The 20,853-nt window shown below is 38.7% G+C and overlaps 1 protein-coding gene across 1 annotated transcript in view; it reads right to left on the reverse strand.

The window, feature by feature from the left end:
• The window catches only part of AK5 (adenylate kinase 5), a 74,764-nt gene extending 55,437 nt beyond the window's left edge, over positions 1-19,327 (reverse strand). The window contains exons 1-5 of the mRNA XM_030455254.1: positions 18,861-19,327; positions 16,860-17,046; positions 15,729-15,896; positions 9,691-9,860; positions 9,457-9,570 (exon numbers count right to left, since the gene is read on the reverse strand). Coding sequence (XP_030311114.1) covers positions 9,457-9,570; positions 9,691-9,860; positions 15,729-15,896; positions 16,860-17,046; positions 18,861-18,920 — 699 coding nt within the window. The 5' untranslated portion in view covers positions 18,921-19,327. The remainder of the gene's footprint in view (positions 1-9,456; positions 9,571-9,690; positions 9,861-15,728; positions 15,897-16,859; positions 17,047-18,860) is intronic.
• Positions 19,328-20,853: the final 1,526 nt, after the last annotated feature.

Raw genomic sequence — 20,853 nt, forward strand, 5'->3', positions numbered from 1 at the left:
CAAGGGAAGGATCTAAAAGTGACCATGACACCATAAGGTGTGAAGGTTTTCATCTGCTTAGTTCTCACAAACTGCACTGCCTCCAGAGGCCAGCTCCTTTTTAAGAAAATGGGAAAGCAAGCCCTGGGCCTAGTTGAAACATTTTCTTTCTAGTTGTAAAATGAAGATAATAGCAAGGCACAACATAGTAATTACTGTGTATAACTAATTAATTAAGTTTAATTATTTCCTATGGCTTTTTAAAATGGAAAGTTCTCTACAGGAGTTGAGCAGTATTATTTTTCTTAATTTTTCGACTAGTAATAGCAACAAAACAAAAGACAGTATTGGAATCCCGGGAACTAAAACTGTTTTTTCTACCATGGGTGTCTATCATTTGAAATACAAATTGCTCACAGAAATAAAATGTCAGTGAAACCACATCAAATTGTCAGTTCAAGAACCCTACTTTCCCATGAAGTATTGTCTAACAGGATTTTTGGAGTAGAAAAAAGTGAAAATAGTTGAGATAGGAAGACAGAGCAGATTCTGATTGTGATGCCTCTATGAATTATTCTTTTACCTGCAGAATATGCACCTTTATACAGAAAGTAGCTGAAAATAATTTAATAAACAATTCTTTGCTTTTAGATCCACAAAAGAGTGACCTCTCTACTATAAGCATAGGTACACAAATCAAATAGCTCTTAATGGATTTCTCCTACATGCATTTGCAACATTCAGAGTAAAGCCCTGAAATGCTACTGATATTTCACTCCTGTATTCACGAACCACACTGCTTCTACTTACCTCAGCCCCCACCTGCCTGCAAGACCTGTTTATAAATACTTTAAATTTGAATTTAACAGACTAGTGGGAACATATGGGCATCTGGGATCACTTCTCTGGAAACATCTAGTTCTACATAAATATGAGTACAAATTGCTTTTTTCTAACAAAGGGAAAAGGGAGTTTATGACTCATTTGAAAACCTTTTTTTATTTATTTTTTTTTTAACTCAGACCTAACTATTGTTGAGTTATATGACCAGGGAATAAGTTCTATTCTGAGTCTCAGCTTGTAGAAAAGGTGTACACAACCAGCACTGACAGAAGAACTGGATCCCTTCATGCTGATTTTCCATAACATACTCATCTTGTGCTGAAGGTAAAAGGTCTTATTCATGTCCAGAAATGCTTTTGAGGAACGACTGTGGAGCTTTGGGAAGTGGATTTGACTATTTACTAACTGAAACTCAGCAGAAGGGAGAATCTTTTCCTATGGGAACAGACAGATCTCTGGTTACTCACAACCTTCTGAATTTCGAAAGAGACGAAGAGCGTATGGCATCAACTCAGAATAAAACTGGTGGATACATCTGCTCATTTTTTTAGAACAGTATTTACTAGTAAGTAAATCCTACTCTTTTTGAGTCTGAATCTCCTTCCTAAACTTGAACAAAAAGCAAATAGAGAGTAATTCCATGCAAGTCAGTTGTGTTGTTGACGTAAAGCTGTATAAGTGGAAAGATGCTTTCTTCTCTCTGGGGATATTTTCTACATCTCCTCTTGTTAGTGAGAGTAGTGTGGTTGTTTGCCAGGAATTAGATGATTACACTCTCTTTCATTATCCCTCATTAGGCAAAAGATGAAAATGCTCTGTTTCTTAAGTCCTGTTATGTTCTGTTAGATACTCCTGAGAAAATGTAACTGACAGATCATGAATCATTGTCATTACTTTAACAGTGCATTTTATTCTAATTGGTAAAGGTTACGAGCACATCAGTTTATGTCCATTGTATGGATGCTCTCCCTTGTGACTACTTATTTGCATTCTATAGTTCCATCTCTGCTGCCCTACTAGACTGTGTAGTTTTTTCTTGATTTAAAAAAGCAAAATCATGAATCATATTGTCAAAGAATTTATCCTGCTGACAGAATTTTTTCAGGTATCTGCTTCTGAACCATATTTACACTGTCCAAGAAATAAGCTTTCAGCTTATTATTGCCCAAACTACAAATATAGGCCCCCTAATAATTGACTGAAATGAACTAATTATTCTTGGTAGGCATAGTGCACCTATAAATATTCTTAAGAGCATTTAAAATAAAGAATCAGATAAAATTTACTACCTCTGTTTATTATAAAATTAAGATTTTACTTCTTCAATTGTTTTGTCACCTAGACCATATAACAAAAATATTTTAAAGATAATTTTTTACAGAATAATATTTCTCTTTTTTTTCAAGGATTCCAATATTTATTATATATTTACTCAACGATATTCAGTGATACTATTCATTAATTCCAACACCTTTTCCACATTCAATTTTGCTATTAACATAACACACAATTAATATATTTTAAGCAAACTTCATCTGTACTGTGTTGAAGCTAACAGGGTAAATGTTGGTAAAGGACTTACTGAAATCAGAAGGAAAGCTATCCATGAGTGACTGAAAGCAAGGAAAAAAAAAAACCCAGCAAACCAAAGCAGTAATTGCCATTAACTGGAAAATACTGAAGGGAGGTATTTTTTCTAATGGGAAAGGTGAAAACTTATTGGCATGAAAGAGGTTACACAGAAAGTCAAACTGCAGTTTCTTCTTCACAGGTAATTTAAGTTCAATACAGCAGTCAGAGGCATTTCATTACAGTGTTACTGGAGAGAATGGTATTTAGCATGCTTGAGCATGCTGGTACTGTAGGTGACTCGCTGAATTTCAAGTTGACAGATTAATGGTAAATAAACCATTTTCTCCTTGGCATTTTTGAATGTGTGCTTGGAATCTAAACACCTTTCTAGTATTTGTGCTCAGCAGAGATCATACATACCTTAGAAATCTGTGATTTAGGAGAGCTTAATGCTTGGGCTCAAACTTAAAGGCTAAATCATAGAATCGAAGAATGGTAAAAAATGGAAGGGAACTCTGGAAATCATTGAGTCCAAATCCCCTGCGAAAGCAGGATCACCTAGGGCAGGTCACACAGGTATCCAGATGAGTCTTGAAAGTCTCCAGAGAATGAGACTCCACAACCTCTCTGGGTAGCCTGTTCCAGTGCTCCATCATCCTTACAGTAAAAAATTGATGTGGAACTTCCTGTGTTCCTGTTTGTGTCCATTGCCCCTCATCCTATCACAGGGCACAACTGAAAAGAGATTGGCTCCTTCTTCTTGACACCCACCTTCAGATATTTTTAAATATTAATAAGATCCTCTCTCAATCGTCTATTCTCCAGACTAAACAGCCCCAGGTCTCTCAGCCTTCCCTCCTCGTAGCCCTCAGTTGGACTCTCTCTAGTATATCCCTGTTCCTCTTACACTGGGGAACCCAAAACTGGACATAGAATCATAGAATTGGCTGGGTTGGAAGGGACCTCAGAGATCATCAAGCCCAACCCTTGATCCACTACCACTGCAGTTACTAGACCATGGCACTGAATGCCACATCCAGTCTCTTTTTAAATATCTCCAGGGATGGAGAATCCACTACTTCCCTAGGCAGCCCATTCCAATTCCTGATCTCCCTCTCTGTAAAGAATTTTTTCCTAATATCTAACCTAAACCTCCCCTGGCAGACCTTAAGTCCATGCCCTCTTGTCTTACTGGGAGCTACTTGGGAGAAGAGACTGACCCTCACCTGGCTCCAACCTCCTTTCAGGGAGTTTTAGAGAGTGATGAGGTCTCCCCTGAGCCTCCTCTTCTCCAGGCTGAGCAGCCCCAGCTCCCTCAGCCCTTCCTCACAGGACTTGTGCTGGATCCCTTCACAGCCTCCTTGCTCTTCTCTGGACCTGCTCCAGCACCTCAATCTCCTTCCTGAACTGAGGGGCCCAGAACTGGACACAGGACTCAAGCTGTGGCCTTGCCAGTGCTGAGTACAGGGGCAGAATCCCTTCCCTGGACCTGCTGGCCACGCTGTTCCTGATACAGGCCAGGATGCCATTGGCCTTCTTGGCTACCTGGGCACACTGCTGGCTCATGTTCAGCTTCCTGTCAACCACGTGTGGTCCTCACTAGGGCAGAGCAGAGGAGGAGGAGTTAAATTGATAGTGAATCTGCACTACTACACAGATTGATTGCAAAATTATCAAAATTTTAAAATTGTAATTATATAATCAAAACAAACTGTTCTGAAGTTCTGTCTGCTTTTAAGACATTAAATCTCATGTTTTCATTTTTTAGCCTACAAACCATGACTGCTTGAAACTTTGTTTTAAAGTGAGAGCTGAGATTCTCATAGTCACATGACTTCAGGGCTTTATTAAACATGCTCATATCAAAAGTGTTGGCAGTATTAACTCTTCTTTCTGGAATTAAGAAATGGGAGAGGCAGTCTTTGGCAACAATCCAAGACTTCCAATGAGAGAAGTTACAGGTCCTGTATTCAGCCTTCAAAGACACAAACACAGGTCTTATTTCAACTCAGATGAGAAGTTTAGAGAAAACAGAGAAGCTGGGAGAAAACTGCAGTGCTCATGGCTATGAGTTCCCACAGGCTGCAATGAGCCTGCAATGAGCAGCTGACCATTGAGAAATGAAGTTTTTGGACATAAGTGACCAGAAGCAGAGCTGCTGCTGGTTGGACAGCAGTGCTGAAAACCTGTATCACTGATGCCATCTTAAAGACTTCTTTCCCTTGCAAAATAATGATAAGAACAGTTAACAAACACAATTAAAGAAGGGGGAAAAAAGCTTTCATTCAAATGTAAAATTCCTCAGATGTGTGAAGTGCTTTTTAATCCACTTATTCCAGACTGACATAATTGCTTGGAGGCAATGTTTGTTACTTCTGGTTTCTAGATCTTAGCAGAAAGAGAAATACAGTGAGTGCTGCAAATGACACATTGCTTTATCTCAGGCAGTTTAGTCACTGAGATGCAATGTGTTTTAATACAAGTCTGCCTAGCAACATGTTGAGAACTTACTGTCCACAAGAGAGTCTGGCAACATAATAAGGAAGAGATTTCATCTTTTAGCTATACCAGTCTTTGGGAATGTTAGCAGAAGTTGGCTTGCTTTGACTCATTTACTAAAAATAACATTTTTTTCCCAGAGAAAAGTTAAGATTCTGGATTAGTCAAAGGAACAAAAATATGCTTGCACTACCAAGAGCAATTACATGTGAAGTTCAACAAGAATTGGGAGGAGGGGAGAAGTGAGAGGGGGATTAAAGTAAAGCTGTAGTGGGACTTTTTACAAGGGCATAGATTAATAGGACAAGAGGGAATGGTTTCAAACTGGAAGAGGGTAGATTTAGGTTGGACATTACAAAGAAATTCTTTACTCTGTGTGTGGTGAGACACTGGCACAGGCTGCCCATCCCTGGGAGGGTTTAAACCCAGGTTCAGTAGGGCTTTGAGCAACCTGATCTAGTGTGAGGTGTCCCTGACTATGAAGGGGAGTTATAACTGAATGATCTTTAAGGTTCCTTCCAACCCAAACCATCCTATAACTCTATGATTCTAATTCATTATCATTGTGTATTTCCGTACTAGAATATTATGCAGGGCAGGTATTGTAACGTGTGTTCAGACATACATTAATCCATTTCACTTTTTCACAAAATGAAACCTCAAATAGTTTCACTGACAGCTATGTGAACAATAAAACTGAAGGGATTATTTTAGCTTAAATAATTTGTTCCATTTAAAGGCATCTGCAAACATGGCACACTTAAACTTCACACGTGCTTGCAAGAGACACGTTAGGTGACCTTTCTCCCTATACATATGGTGAACCATTTCTAATATAAGCTACTTTATCTTTACACTAACTCAGTACAATTCTTCCTGGGTAAAGCCAGATCATATTATATATAAAAAGGTAAGTAAACAGCCTACATGGAATGCTCATGGAATGCTAGTGTGAGCTTTGGGAACAAGACATTTTTTTGGCCATTGTACCCTGCCTCTTAGTGGTTCAACATCTGCTGTTCACAACATGCACTAGTGGTGAAAGGAGATATGAAGAGGCTCAGACCCAAAACTGTAGAGGTTCTCTCCTCGTCCACCTTTCACTGACCACTGTGGCCAGTTCACATTTGGTCCAAATTTTAACTTACTGGACTTTTAATTTGGTCTAGATACTTTCCTGACCACTGCATTATGCCTCACAAAGAGGAATAACATATGGCTAACAAAACAATACAGATTTCTTATGAAAAATAACAACCAGACGTTTTACTGACCTATAATTATGTTTGATTTTTGTAGCCTGTTTTGTTAATATACTCCTATTTTCCTCACATTTGTCCACCGCCTGTTCTATCCTTCCCTATTCTCTCAATAGCTTATTACTCATTTCTATTTCAATTCAGTTTGAGGACTAGTTCTTCACATTCTGCTTCCAAAATTTCCTTTTGATATCACTACATATATTCTTAGAGTTTGTTTTCTGTCTCTGTATGCAAGAGTGAAAGAGAAAAGCTATACAGTGGAAAATGCTACTTTTAAAATTAATGCTGCTTTGTTTATTTCATGTTTCAATGGGATTACACCTGAACACCCATCCCAACACACCCAAAGGAAGATGGATAAGTGAACAGTCACTCTTGCCCCTGCTGCTCATTTCTGCCACTGGCATCTACTCTACATATTATAGGTGGTAAGAACTGAGAAACCCAGCATATTCTATTTACCCTTATACCATCTTACCAACATTATTTTAATTTACAGCATAAAACCCACAAGTGTTCTAGCACAGTTCTCTGTGCTTCTAGCTAATAATGTAAAGTCACCGTTCAAAAGCACACAACTGCATTTTAGAACTCTTGCAGTCAAAATAATTCACAGCTGTGAAGGGATCATAAATGAGGGAAAACAGTTAAATAAACAGAACCTCCTATGTCAGGTCTCTTTTGGCAGGGTTGTGTCATAAAGCCTTCACTGCTGTTTTCAGGCACATAAGTATGTGATAGTTTTAAAGGGATTATGTGTAAGAATACAAACGAGTTCTTATTCAGAACTTCTTATCAGGAGATCTTGGTGTTCTTCTTTGGAAGAATAAGGCATACATATTACAGAATGATGTCACTTCTACTATGTGCAGTTTGTGGGATTTCACCAGGATGTTCCATTGCTTAATAGATCTTCTACTTCTAAAGTGTCTTACTATTTAACCAAAACTTTCTTGGCTGAAATTTCCACTAATTAGTTCTCATCCTGTCACTTTTGGATTGTGACAACAATTCTGTTCTGTTCTTATAACATTTCCAAAGTGTGGAAAAGACCCATAGCATCTTTAACTGCAGACTTACACAAATTATCACAACAGTTAATTACTGAGTTCTCCAGAACTCAATTGCACTTCACATGAGGGATCTCTAGGTGACTTTAAAATGTTAGCACGTTTAACTAAATAACCTGACATGCTATAGATTACTGTCAGCCTTACAATGTGAAGGAAGGTGGGTGCCACATCTACTAATAGTCCCTTTTCCCTACCACAAGACCTTCTTTTGTGTGTAGCACTATGGCTTACTAAGCAGAAAATTTTAAAGAAACAACAAGTGTATTTTATTTTTTTAAAATGTAAAGCTAAGATTAAATACTGAACAAATCCCCCTGAGCTAAACAGCTGTATGTTGAAATATGAACATTTGTACACTTATTTCCATGGCCTTAGATACACTCACATAAGAGATCAGCTGCAAAGAAAAAAGGGGAGTCTAAACAGACCAAAAGCTCCTGTAAAAACCTGATGATTCTGGATAGTCCAGAATCAGGTGTTGAGGAGTATGATTTAGCAAATCCCATTAGCAGGAAAACAAAGAAACTCTCTAACAATATAGTTGGGCCTAATATTTCTAAATCTATCCTATATTTCCTAAAAAAAAAATCAAAAAACCCTGAAATTTTTATTTTTTTTTAAAAAAAGACCAATCTATAGCAACCTTGAAGCAACAGCACATACTTTAAAAAGAAGCTAAAGTTAGTATTTCTGTAATCGTGCTAGCAGACTTTTTTCCATGTAGTTTTCTATAGTCCACAAGAGCTAACCTTGCTGGTAGAGGGGAATATTTCAAGTTAAATAAGGAAATACTCTCAAAGAATATCAGATTGGTGTAAAGGGAGGGTTCAAACCTGTATGAAAGTGTCCATATTTTTGCCCTTCCACAGCATGAGCTTTTCTATTACTTACCATACTCCACTTCTGAGTAGTATTACTAAGGCACCCTATGATGAGTGCTCAAGTGTTGTTTAACAGATTTTCCTTTGTAAAAGGAGATTCTGACCCTGCAATAACTCAAAGCACTTAACTCCTGTCAGTTCTTCCCATGTCACAATCCCCATTTTTTCATCAAACACAACATCACCACAAAAATGTAGCACCAAGAAATATATTTAAGTCATATTATTTCACAACTGGACAAAAAATGAGATAAGGAAATTACTATTAAGTCCAGGTTTTTGCTGTTTCATTTATAAGAGAGTTAATCTCCTTATTTGTTAATTATAAGGAGATATGGCTGGCAGCCACTTGCTATTTTCTGTAACAACTCTTTTACCTGTTTCTTTTAATTTCCTCAACTCACTTTTCTAAATTTTTCCCAGAATAATACCCTATAAAGGCACAGTAATAAAATGCCTCATTAGCTACTTTCTTTTGTTACTTCTGCCTTGGCAATGCCACTTAGAATTCAAAGTACAGAAATGGTAGTATTCCAGCAATTTTGAAGGACTGAAATGCTCGGCATGAAGAGCCCTCTAAAAATTCAGCACAGAGAATGTGAGCTTTACTTGTGACCATAACTGTTATTTTAACAGTGCTTGAACAGAAGTGACCTAAGCTGTTTGTTTTTCCATTGAATTTAAGTATTTTTAGATTAGTTTAAAATACACACATGAAAACAACATATGACTAGAACTTGGAATACAGTTTTAGCTGAGTAAACCTTAGAATTGCAGTTTAGAATAGCCAAAATGAACTAAGTTTCTGAAAAAGACAGTGTAATTTTTGGTTTACAAAAGACATGCAAAACACAAGCAGTTTTAACTCTTATTTTAACCCAGTCTTTTCAATGCACAGTAACACATCTGAGATTAAAAATTTTGTGAAGATATGCATCGATTTAAGTCTATTTCTTCTGATGAAGATTAAATTGAATTAACAGATATGGAAAGATAATGTCCCCCTCATTACTAAATCACTAATCTATAATGTACATTAATTGTAAGATTTGATGTTATTTTCTTCTTTATCTTGAGAGGATTTTCATTTCTGAGACAAGTGGCTCAGATTATTGGTTGTGTTAACACATTATCTTTTTACAATATATTCTGTCTGCAGATCGTAATATAATGTAAACCCAAAGAATAGCCTTTTGTCACCCTGTAATTACATACTGCAAAGATTTAAAGAGCAATGCTCAATTAGAAATAACATCTAGACTTTCCTGGAATCTTACCGATGACTTCAAGAAGCTTAACTATTGTAGAGATATATAAGTTCTTTTAAGAATAAAAACAGTATCTTACTTGGTCCTCAAAGGAGATTGCCTGGGCAACATCTCTGGGAAATCCATCAATCACTATACCCTCTTCATCAGGGATCTGCATTAATCTCTGCTTAATCTCAGTTATGGTTGTTTCCTTTCACAGAGAAAAAAAGTTATATATTTAATATTGGAAGAGAGGTTTTCTTAATGGTCCACATTAACATAGCATGTACAAATCCTTCAAAAGTAAACATTAACACTGTATATGCTGTACCTGAGGGGCCAGTTCTCCAGTAGTAATTATTTTAGCAATTAGACTCCATTTTCTATTGCTGCTTGTGCTGTGGATCTTCTTCCTTAACAATTCACCAACTGATATGTAGTTAAATCCATAGCGTTCTGCTATTTTCAAACTCTGTGTTCCTTTACCACTTCCTGGGCCACCTATTGGTATTTATAAGCAAAACATTAAATTAACCTTTCATCTGAAGTACCCAATTGCATGTGAAATCTTTGCATCAATTTCCAACCATTATTACAGCAAATCTTGCAGCTGTATGCCTTTCATCTCATCTACCTGATCATAAAGGGAACTGTTCGTAAAATTATGGAAAAAAAAAAATAAAAAGAATACATACCTGCCTGCAAATTAAAAAGAAACATGTTCTTTTGGGCTTGGCCTTATTCTAAAGCTGTTACTAAACAGGGCTGGTTTTTTTTAATGTAGTAGAGGAAAAGAATAATGGATTGGTCTGGTCTTGAACTCTGTGAATCTATAGATAAAACCAGATAGTCTGAGGCTTATTCATGTCAGAAAGAATCACTTTTGGTTAAATAAGCAAATGAAATTAATGGAGTAGTCAGGAAATGGAACTAATAAAATCTGCTCCTAAATATGCTTGCCTGAGTTACTGAGGTTTTATAAATCTAAAATACAGAAAAATATTAAATAACCAGTGAGATAACCAGTTGAGATGGTGATTTCCTATAAGGACTTTTATTGAACCACGCATACTTCTGATACTGAAGTTTCTGACAGAGCAGCAACTGCTTAGCTTGCTGGACAACTTGAAGAATAAGGAGGCCCCTCAGTATAGGGAACTCAACAGGTTTCAAAATCTCAGAAAACAGATATATTATATAGCAGGGAATGCTGAAGTGAAGGTCAGCTGGACAGCAGAAGCAAGAATGCACGTAAAAAAACCCAGCCTATGTCTGAACTAAAGGGACCCATCTGATTAAAAAATGTTTGCATTTAGAAAGTGCATGTTACTGAACAGTGTAACAAAGCAAAATGAAACAAAACAGTTTTATATTAACTCCCAACACTAAATACCTGTATTGTAGTGAGCTGTGTGTGAGTGCATTCAATTGTATTTCATCAGACAAAGAATTAGAATTTATTAAAAATACCTATTTTCCAGGAACTTTTAAAAAACAGCAATGCAATGAAAGTAAATATGAATACAGTGAGCTTCTTGGTAGAAATCATATAATTCTTTCTTACACTACCTGTATTAGTCTCATAAATAGCTTTTAAGCATTTATATAATTAATACAGATTTGACTGCAGGGTAAGTTTTACAGTATTATTTCATATACAGTTATGACATTCTCTATGTAACCAGGTTCAAACCTGTGCCCCAGTGTTACACATCAGAGAACTTTCAGTGTCACCAGGAGTCACCAGGAACACTTCTGTATCTCCACCTGCCCTTTCCAACTCCGATCAGGACCCATTTGAAGAGAATGCATGGGGAAATTTACATATTGTTAAGGTGTTCCCATATCATTCCCACAGTTAAGGAATACCCTTGGGAAAGAGAGGTGCTTATCATTACCCAGTTAGTTTAAATAATGCTTAAATCAGGCCAGGTTAAGATAAATGCAAATATAAACATTTATCTGTAACATCCAACAAGACAGTACAGCTATGGATGTTCTTAAAACACATAAGCAAAAAAATTAAAGAAAAACTCTATCTTATCCCTATACAGTAAGGTTACACCTGAAAAATATTTTCCCCTCATTCAGTTAACTTGCTGTTTCTCCCCTAAAAAGGCACATGCTTTCTCTCTTCTTCCAGCAGGTTATGTTAGGTTTTACAACTGTTCTTCCATTTCAGGTCTTCTAGGTGATCTAAATGGGCTCTTTTTCCAGCTTGAACTCTTTCTTTCATAGGCAGTTTAGCTTTCCTTTTTGTCAGAAAAAAAGGCTGTTTCTCTTTTGTAGATACAGAAGCATCTGATAACCTAGAAACCATCCCCTTCACAGAACTAGCTACAAAGTGATTCTGCTTTGGCTCTCCCTGCTCCCTTTCTCAGCAGGCTCAGACTTCCCCATGAGAAGTGCATCTCACCAAACCTTACCTTCTGTTTCACCCCTAGACCAAAAGTGTATCTGTTACAAATGTCCAAACAAGACGTTTCCATGTCGTTTAGAGTTTATTACAGGCTCTTGGTAACCTGGAATGCCAGTAGGTTTGGAGTAACTGGTTCCCAGTTTCCTCTTTCTTACAGAGATGAGAACAAGAGCCTAAGGAAGTGCAGCTGACTGTTCCATGATGGCTGCCAGGTTGTATGGAGCAGATTTTGCCAGATGAAAGAACAGGATTATTACTTGTTCCTGAAGTGTCTCCTGCCTCTGTATAAAGACTCCCATAAGCAACCCTCTCCCTTGCTATATATATATAAAGCCACATATTGCAGTCTAATCAGTATAAAACATAAGCAATGTATCTTATAGACATGTTTATACGTTAAAGGGTAACGTTTATCACTATGAATTTACGTGGCTCTATTTACTGGCAATAATCCTAACTACTGGAAAAAAAGGGTGGTAGGATATGACTGTGCTTCAGAGCAAAGGGTTTGTAAAACATACTGGAGCCAAAGCTGTGCTTACTTCCTGCAGCTATAAAACTTCCAAAGAAGGAAATTCAGTTTATCTCCCTCGAGACTCAAGACAAGTTTGATCCCAGAAACAACAAAGATGCAAAACTTATATAGGTAACATGTAGAAAATTAGACAACAAGGAAAATAGTATCCCTATTCCAGCAGAGATATAAAAGATGCCAGAAAAACAGAACTGTTACTTGAAGAAACACCAGTCTCTGTAAATACTTAAATAGCTGGAAAAACTTTTTGAAACCAAGTGGATAGGTAGACTTTACACTTCTCCAAGGAGAGCTTTGCTTTAGCATTGAAGAAAAGCAGAAGAAAATGTGTAGTTCAGCACTTCTGTTCTTTCAATTTAGATTTGCAAGCAGAAAAAACCCCACTACCTAATAAAATACTTGCTTTAATGTTCATATACTTCTCATACATTTTGTTGTTCTGAATCCAAAAATATCCCTTTATAGCAAGCTGGCATTATCCCTTTACAATCTACGGGGACACATTTAGGTAATTAAAAAGAGAAAAGTGATAGGACAAGCTTATTTACTGTAGCAAATCATTATAATTTATTGAAGTATGTATCTGTTCCTGATTCTTTGTGAAGTTATACTGGCAAACTGTTCACAAGAAAGGAAAATCAATTAACTTTCACTTTTTATTCTTTTCAGTTATTCTGAGATTATACATTATTCAATAAAAGCATGATTTTTATACATCTTTCTTAGAATATGTCTAGACTGGGGAACATTAGTTGCATGTAAAATTATGTTTGTTAACAGGTTTCAAGTGAAGATTTTTATGCCCAACAAGTTTTACTAAAGCAGTTGTTTTAATCTGCTTTTGTCAATAAAGTTCAAAATTTCAGTTTTGCTTATATAGTTGTAAATTCAAAATACATAATAAGATTACTGAAAAGACTATTTTAAAATTTAGTTGCAGACTGGATTTAACCAATCAACACGCCAGCCAACTGCTGACAGTACTTAGACCTTTCCTTTAAGTTTTCATTTTAGAAAGGAAAGTGAATTATTTTTAATTAAGTGCTGTTTAAAAACATTATGAACTATGGGCCTAATGCCATCAGGTTCAATTAATTTTTTAAGAATTTTTTTTCAGGCTGTATCAATAGTAAAGATGTGTTCATCAAAATATGTTAGGAAGCACACTGTTAAACACAGTCTAGTTTCCTAGTGTTATCATGGCTTAGAAACTTAATTTTCCAGTGATTCAGATATGTGTCATCCTGGCTGCTTCCACCTGATTTTCCTAAAATCTAGTCACATTCTCACTTTGCAGCTTTTTAGCCTTACATTTCACCAGATTTTTCTGAAAACACAGAAAAATAATGCCTAGTAAACAAGTTCTCTTTTGCCTTGAAGCTACCTGGTTCATTATAAGCATGATAGCTTTCATAAAGCCAAGAAGTTGTAAAAACCTTTATAGAAGCATTTAAAAGATCTTGGACTACTGCATTGTTAAAGGAAAGTTCACCTAATATGTGAATCAGAAGACAGGTCTTTAACTTCTATTCATTTGAGTCTGCACCAATGAATGGAGCCAGTACCACCTGAGTTAGGCAGTATGGTTAATTATCACTAGTTAGAAATAAATAGCTTACTGAACTGCAGTTTTCACTGGCATTTTATGAAAATGGAAAAATATGCAACACGATTTTTGTGTGCAGTATTTGTCTCTTGAAATTAATAGTACACCTTTTTTATTTTCTCTCATTCAGTTTATGAGTTACCCTTTTACTCTTTGCCACCAGGTGGTTTTATGTGCTTTCTCAACAGAAAGTTGAATTTGGGAGAAATTTTCTTGCTCCAGTACAGTACTGGACAATAGCTTCTAAGCTACATGTAGTATTGTGTTTCTACCAGATCCCACTAAAAGACAGATTCAGGGAAACCCAGCTGGAAAATAAACCTGAAACAGCCTTTGTGGAATGTTTATGATGTTCTCTGTATAAAAGGGGAGAAAGAAAAGCTCTGTAAAATCCATCTCCTGTTCACTATATTCTGGCATTCAAGGATTTAACTTCAAATACTCCTGCACTCAGTTCCAGAGTTGAAAATCAATCTCTCTATTTCACCTAAATCAAACCTTCATTCATCACTCTGCTGAAACAGAGCTACACAGATTTTAATGCATTAAGCGCCTTCTGTGGTCACTGAAAAGGAGCCAGTTTTTCCCCTTTATGAAAAGGAAGGCTAGCTAATTAATTAAGATGAAAGAAAGGCATGTTCTATTTCTCCATCTAATCCATTCTTTATAGTTCAAAGGCACATTGAGAGATTTACATGTTGAGATTTGTAATTCCAAAACAAAAGATAAAGAAAATTCAAATGCCTAAGCAATTCTTTTGGCATACCAAAATATCTAAAAAAAAGTCCTAATTTTCTGTTCTTGATATTTCCAGCATCACATTTCAGAGAACTGCTGGATGCAGAGCTTAGAGTACGTGCTGTTCTTACGGATCCTCCCCTGTAATACAGACAATTTGTATTCTCTTTTACTATACTTCATGCTATTTTCTTTTATGGAAGCAATATCTATGTCTAATAAAATAAGGCTCTATAGTCTAAAAAATGTGATTCTTTATCACCTGGCACCTGTGCTGTAACTATTTAAACACTCCAATGGTCAAAAATTGTGAGGAAAACTATCCGTGATGAAAAGGACACTAATTCAAAGAACACTAATTCAGAGACAGAAAAAAATGCTGACTTCGACTTAATCTGCAGCTATTTCTTGATAAAAAGTATGCTTGCTAGAGGCTTGAACAAATGTGTTGCTTGGAAAGGACATTAAACAGCATGCAAGAGAGAACTTGAGGAAGAGAGCACAATTAACTAATTCTAACTGATTGCTCACTCTCCATGAATATGGCACAGAATTCATTCACCAAAAAGGTCTAGGGAGTAATTCATCAATGCAATGGAACAGTGACCATGAACCTTCACTCCAGCTGGTCAGCAGTGCCCCATCACCTTTTTGAGCTGCCTTATTCAATATTTTATATATCCTTTTTTTGTGAACACCTTAGCTCAGACAGGAGTACACTCTGCAAGAGCACACACGGTGAAGCTGTTTTTAAATGTATGAGTTGGGTTCATTTTAGATTAAATCTGGCAGACGTGCTCCATAAGCAAACCACGAGCTCTTCAGCTGATAACGTGCATTCAGTCTACAGAACAGGTGCTCACTGTGACCCCTAAAATGCTGATAGCTGGGAGGCTGTATCCTCAGCACTAACAATTTCACTTTCTGATACACTCTCCTTGGATTGCACCACTTGCTATAGCAGATGGAAAAAATTTATTTAAATATATAGTCATGAAACATATTTGCAGTATAAATTAAAAGACAAAGTAACAAAGATAAAACCTTGTTAAAATGACTCTGCCTTCATACCTATGACAAGGATAATTTTTGGTCGAGGTCTTGCAGGGTCAAATACATCATACTCCTCAATTAGCTCAGCAGTTTCCGAGAGGTCCGTGTCACTTTCTATGGAATACTGTTGGATTGGAGGGAGTCTCTCATATCGTCGGTATGGGAAATTAGAATTATCAGGTATCACTGTAAAACAGTAAGGTAAACTGGGATTTGTGGAAATACACACCAAATTCAAACACAGAGTTAAATGAGCATAACACATAAAGTGTAAATATCTCCTAATTTTACAATGCACATGCTCGTGCTATATTAAATATTCCTTGCTGTTGTTTAGCTGATATATTACATTGGAACCACTAGGAGTCAGTTTTCTTTGGAGTTTCTTCAACAAACACGTCAGTTTTTTCCAGATCTACCCACAGTGCTCAGAGTTCAGCAGTGGCTTCTGAGAAGAACAATGTTGTGTTGTGCAGATAACCTGTACTGTTAAGCAGAACTCTTGGTGATACATGCTGAACACAGAAACAGACAGAGTATTCTTGCTAATTAGTTCAGTGAAATGCTGGATGGCAAGGAAGAATAACTATGGCAACTAATACATGAGCTAATTACTCTTTGTTAACATTACAAATAAAAGAATTACAGGTATTGGAATGACATTTATTTAGATTTTATGAGACCCACCTTTTCTAATTGTTTAGTATTGACAATATATTTACAGTATATAGCTCCAGTATAAACTAGAAATCCAATGTAGAGTAATCGCATTGAAATTGTTACAAATGTCTTCCACAAGGATGAACTGCAAATACAAACCATGTGCACTGAGTCAACTTTGCCTCTATCTTTGCAAATATTTTAGGTGGGGTATGAGAAATCTTTTAACTAATATGTTAAGTATTTGCATAGCAAATATCCATCATCAGGCTGAAAAATTATTACAATTTCCAATTCTGCATACCATCCATTATGGGAGGAGAAAAACATGCCAAAAATGCAAGGACAAAGATTCCTTTAGTCTTGTGTTTATGGAAAATCAGAATGAAGAACAATCTGCTGTAGAAGCAAGTGTAAAATAATTCAGTAGTGAATGTAAAACCACACAGAGCACGAGAAATACAATGATTTTTATACTTAATTCATTACCATTCCTGAAAAAAGACCTCCTGGATTGTCCTCCATTGAGTGGAGGCAAGGTCTTCTTTTCTGGGCTGACAAAAGTATCCCATTTCACTTTTTCTGGCCCTCCAAGTTCTTTCACTTTTTGCAAACAGCTTTCCAAATATTCAATTGGGTCATCGGGCTTGTAACACATTAATCCATTCAACAGACTCTGCAATGTAAGATCAAAAATATATACAAATATATACTATAATGCTAGATCCCAAGAAAAAACAAGCCCTTTTCCTTTGAATTTTACTTTACATAGAGAAACACCATATTCCTTGCTTATTCAGATGCTCCATTTCAAGCCAATGTGTGAGAGTGAAGCCTGGAAAAATTGTACGATTTTGGTTTGCTGGTGTCACAGAAATGAGTCAGAACAGCAAGCTGGTGGCCAAGACTTTATATTTGTCCACTTGGACTGTAATAAAAACTGAAAACAGTGAAAAAGTTCCCTACATTTTTTTTAGAATTATCACTGGAAAATATATGGAATGATGCAAAAGCTAGAGGGCCCCACAAGTTACGTACTCTGTGTAGCCTATTAGATCACTGAAATGTATTTTTTCCTTACAAACCAGTGCACCCATAAGTATCCTATGCATATTAGAAAATCAAAACTTCTACAAATATTGAAAAAAAGATTTTTTTTTTTAAATCATGAGAAATCCTCAAATATCTTGCTCAGTATCGGAAAAAAAATCCCTAACTCAAAGTTCACAGGTGCTTATGGATTTAATTGAGCAGAATTTTCCAGCTATTAGAAAACCTCAGTCTACAGTATTAATTCTGCACCCATAGTACCTGTTGGAGGAAGGAATGTCAGGCTCTCCTCTGACGCATGGTAATTGATTTTCCTTGACAAAGTGATACATAAGTCATCATCTCACCTCTCCACAAGGCAACTGCATCCAACCTCTTAACAATAAATGTCTTTCATGATGATCTCTGTTACTTTAGGCTTTTCCTAATTTTGGTGCAAATAAATTAGGGGTCACAGTTGATTGTTGTAATAGCAGTCATAAACATGAATAGCTCCAATTCTGGATCTGCTCAGTTACTTGTTACCTATAGTTTACACAATAACTGCTATTTTCACACATTTGTATTTATAAACCAGGATATCTTTTATACACATCTGTCCCCTTATTATATTACTCAACCGATCACAACAACTTGCCATATATTTTTGCAGAAGATAGGCACCATTTTTTAAAAATTGCAAGCTCAGACTTAGAGTCTCAACAGAAAACCAGTTTTGTTTGCATCTCTTCTTCAACCATTCACATTCTAAACGTGTTAGTAATTGGCATAGTCTATGTCCTGTAATTTTCAAATACATAAAAAAGAAAAAAGATGTCTAGCTGCAGAACAGAGCAGGGAAAATATAAATGTATCTGTCTGCCTGTGTTTTATTCAGAAGGCAGAATGTCTGATTCGGAAAAAATCTCAAACAATCCGCATTTCACGGAGAAGTAATTACCAACCAGCAGCAGCAGGTAACTTGTAGGAAGCTAAACAAAACCTCACTGAACAGCTGAGGTTTTTTTTCCTCCCAGACATATGAAAATCTGGAGAAAACCAGAAAGATGCCCCTACCCTGCATTCCTCGGCAGAGCGGCCCCGGGGGTCCCTCGCCGAGAGACCACACAAGTTCTCCCCCTCCCCGGGTGCTGCCGGAGGGCAGAGGTGGCCGTAGCGGGGCGCGGCCGCTGTCTGCCTGCGCGCCCGCGGAGCCTCTCCGCAGGTGGGCACCGGGCAGCCGCTCCCCCGCCGGCTCCGCGGCCGCCAGCTCCCACTCCGGCCCGGGGTGAGGGCCACCCCTCCGCGGCGCGGCTCCCCGCGCAAGGTACGCTGGCTGCAGCCTCCTCTGGCTGCTCGTCCTTGCGGCCACCTTCATCCCGCTGCCGGCCGCGGGGTCCCGGCGCGGACGCACCCCCCGACGGGTCAGAAATCGCGCCCTCCCTCCCCTCCCCCGCCTACCTCGAAAAGCTGCGGGATCTCCCTGCGGGCCAGATACTCTTTCGCCTCGCCGGCACTCATACCGCCGACCGGGGAAGGGGAAGGGGCCAGGGGCGCCGGAGGGGCGCGGTGGGCAGCGCCGAGCCCCGCGCACGGCACGGCGGTGCGGTGCAATGCGGGAGCCTCGGGGAAGCTTCCGCGGGCGGGCGGGCGAGTCGGGGCGGGGGGAGGAGGGAGGCAGCCTGCCCGCCCCCCGTCCCCGCTGCACCGAGCGAGCCGGAGCAGGTTCTCCCCCGGCGGGGAGGGAGAGCGTGGGCAGGCTGAGGGGAAAGTTTCGGGGGGTGTCTAAGGGGGGGGCAGCCGAGCGGAGGCGAGGAGGGGTTGTCCCCGCCTGTGAGCCGCGGGCAGGGTGCCCCGGGAGACGAGGGACCCCGGACCCCCGGGAGGTCCGCTGTGCTTCCCTGCTTTTGCTGTCCTGCGGCGCGATTCGCACGCCAGGAGGGCTGTGGCAGCGAGGGCGGGGAGGGCTGTGCACGGATGTAGCGCAGGGGTGGGGGAAGCTTCTCGGTATACGGCGGTCTTTGCCCTTGACATCGTTTTTTTAATTTGTTGGTTGTTTTGTTTTTTGGTTTTTTGGGAGGTTGTTTTCGTAGGGGGGGGGCGGGGAAGGGGGTAATTTTGGTCTTTTTTTAGCGTTTTGGAGTGGTAAAATACCATGAACTGTGATTACACGTGAGCATCTGCAATCATCGGGTCGCCTGAAGACACCTCTGGTCCAAACTCCTGCTAAGAGCAAGGGAAGCTTTTGAGGTCAGACCAGGTTGCTCAGGACTTTATCTTCAAAAACCTCCAAGGATGGAGACTGCACAGCCTCTGGGCAATCAATGTTTGGCTGGCCTCGTGGTGGAAAAGGGTTTTCTTCTTGAATTGTCTTGAATTGAGTCTCTTGATCACCATTGCACTGGGGAGAAGAACCTGGCTTCATCTTCATGATAACTTCCTCACAAGCACTGGAGAGCTGCTCTTATGTCCCTTTCAAGCCAGCCACTGGCTGAACAAGCTCAGTCCCCTCTGTCCTCAAGGGCAGGTGTTCTCATCCCTGACCATCTCTGCAGCCATCCACTCAACTCACTCTGGTTTATCAACATCTCTCTTTTTATTGGGGAGCCCAAAGGGGGCTGCATTGTTCTAGATGTGCTCTGAGGAATGCAAAGCAGGGGGAGTCCTCTGTGATACTCTATAGCTGCACACTGGAAGTGAGAGTAGATTGTTTCAGTTCCTTGACTGTCTTATAATCAAGACAAATATTCCAATTAGATTTTAATTTTGTTGATTATCTTTCCTAACAACACCCATGTAGTGTCACTGATGCAGACCCTAACAGAAATGGGTTACGTAAGTGCAAGCTTATGAACAGTGGTGGAGCAAGTGTTTTCTGTATCTGAGCATTTTTCAGACATAAGATAGATCTTCTCAGGAGTATTTTAAGAAGCTTCTCCCCTTTGTGTGTGATTTGTGGATCAGTATCAGTTTGATGAGCTCCTCTCTCCCAGCTGCAGCCACATCCCTTTGTTTTTTCTGCTTCTGTAGTTAAACTGCTTTCTTTTTCCTTTGTCCTGCCTCCAGCTTTTTACATAGACATTTTCCTTTCTGCTAGAGAGGCTTCCATTCCTTGTTCACTCCCCAAACTGCTAAATGCTGCTCCAGAGGCAGTCCCAAGATCTTCTGATAAATTGAACTGGAAAGTTTTCCAAGTCACCCAGTTACTCCCAGCAGCTTCTGCTTGAAAGCCTGCCACTAATGTCCCTTTGTAGGAGTCCACTGATGAATAGCTTCCTCTCCACTTCAGCTGAAGTATCTCTGGAAAGATTTTTGGATTAGACAGTTAAAGATCCTTTCCAGCTCCGTTTTCTATGAATGCAGTGGTGTCCACTTAGGGAAGCTGCAGTAATGTCACTGAACTGGCACTTTGCGTATGTCTAAGGAAGACTTTAGTGTTTGCTGGAGAGTTTAA

Source organism: Calypte anna, chromosome 8 (genome assembly GCF_003957555.1).
Source record: "Calypte anna isolate BGI_N300 chromosome 8, bCalAnn1_v1.p, whole genome shotgun sequence".
Lineage (NCBI taxonomy): Eukaryota > Metazoa > Chordata > Aves > Apodiformes > Trochilidae > Calypte > Calypte anna.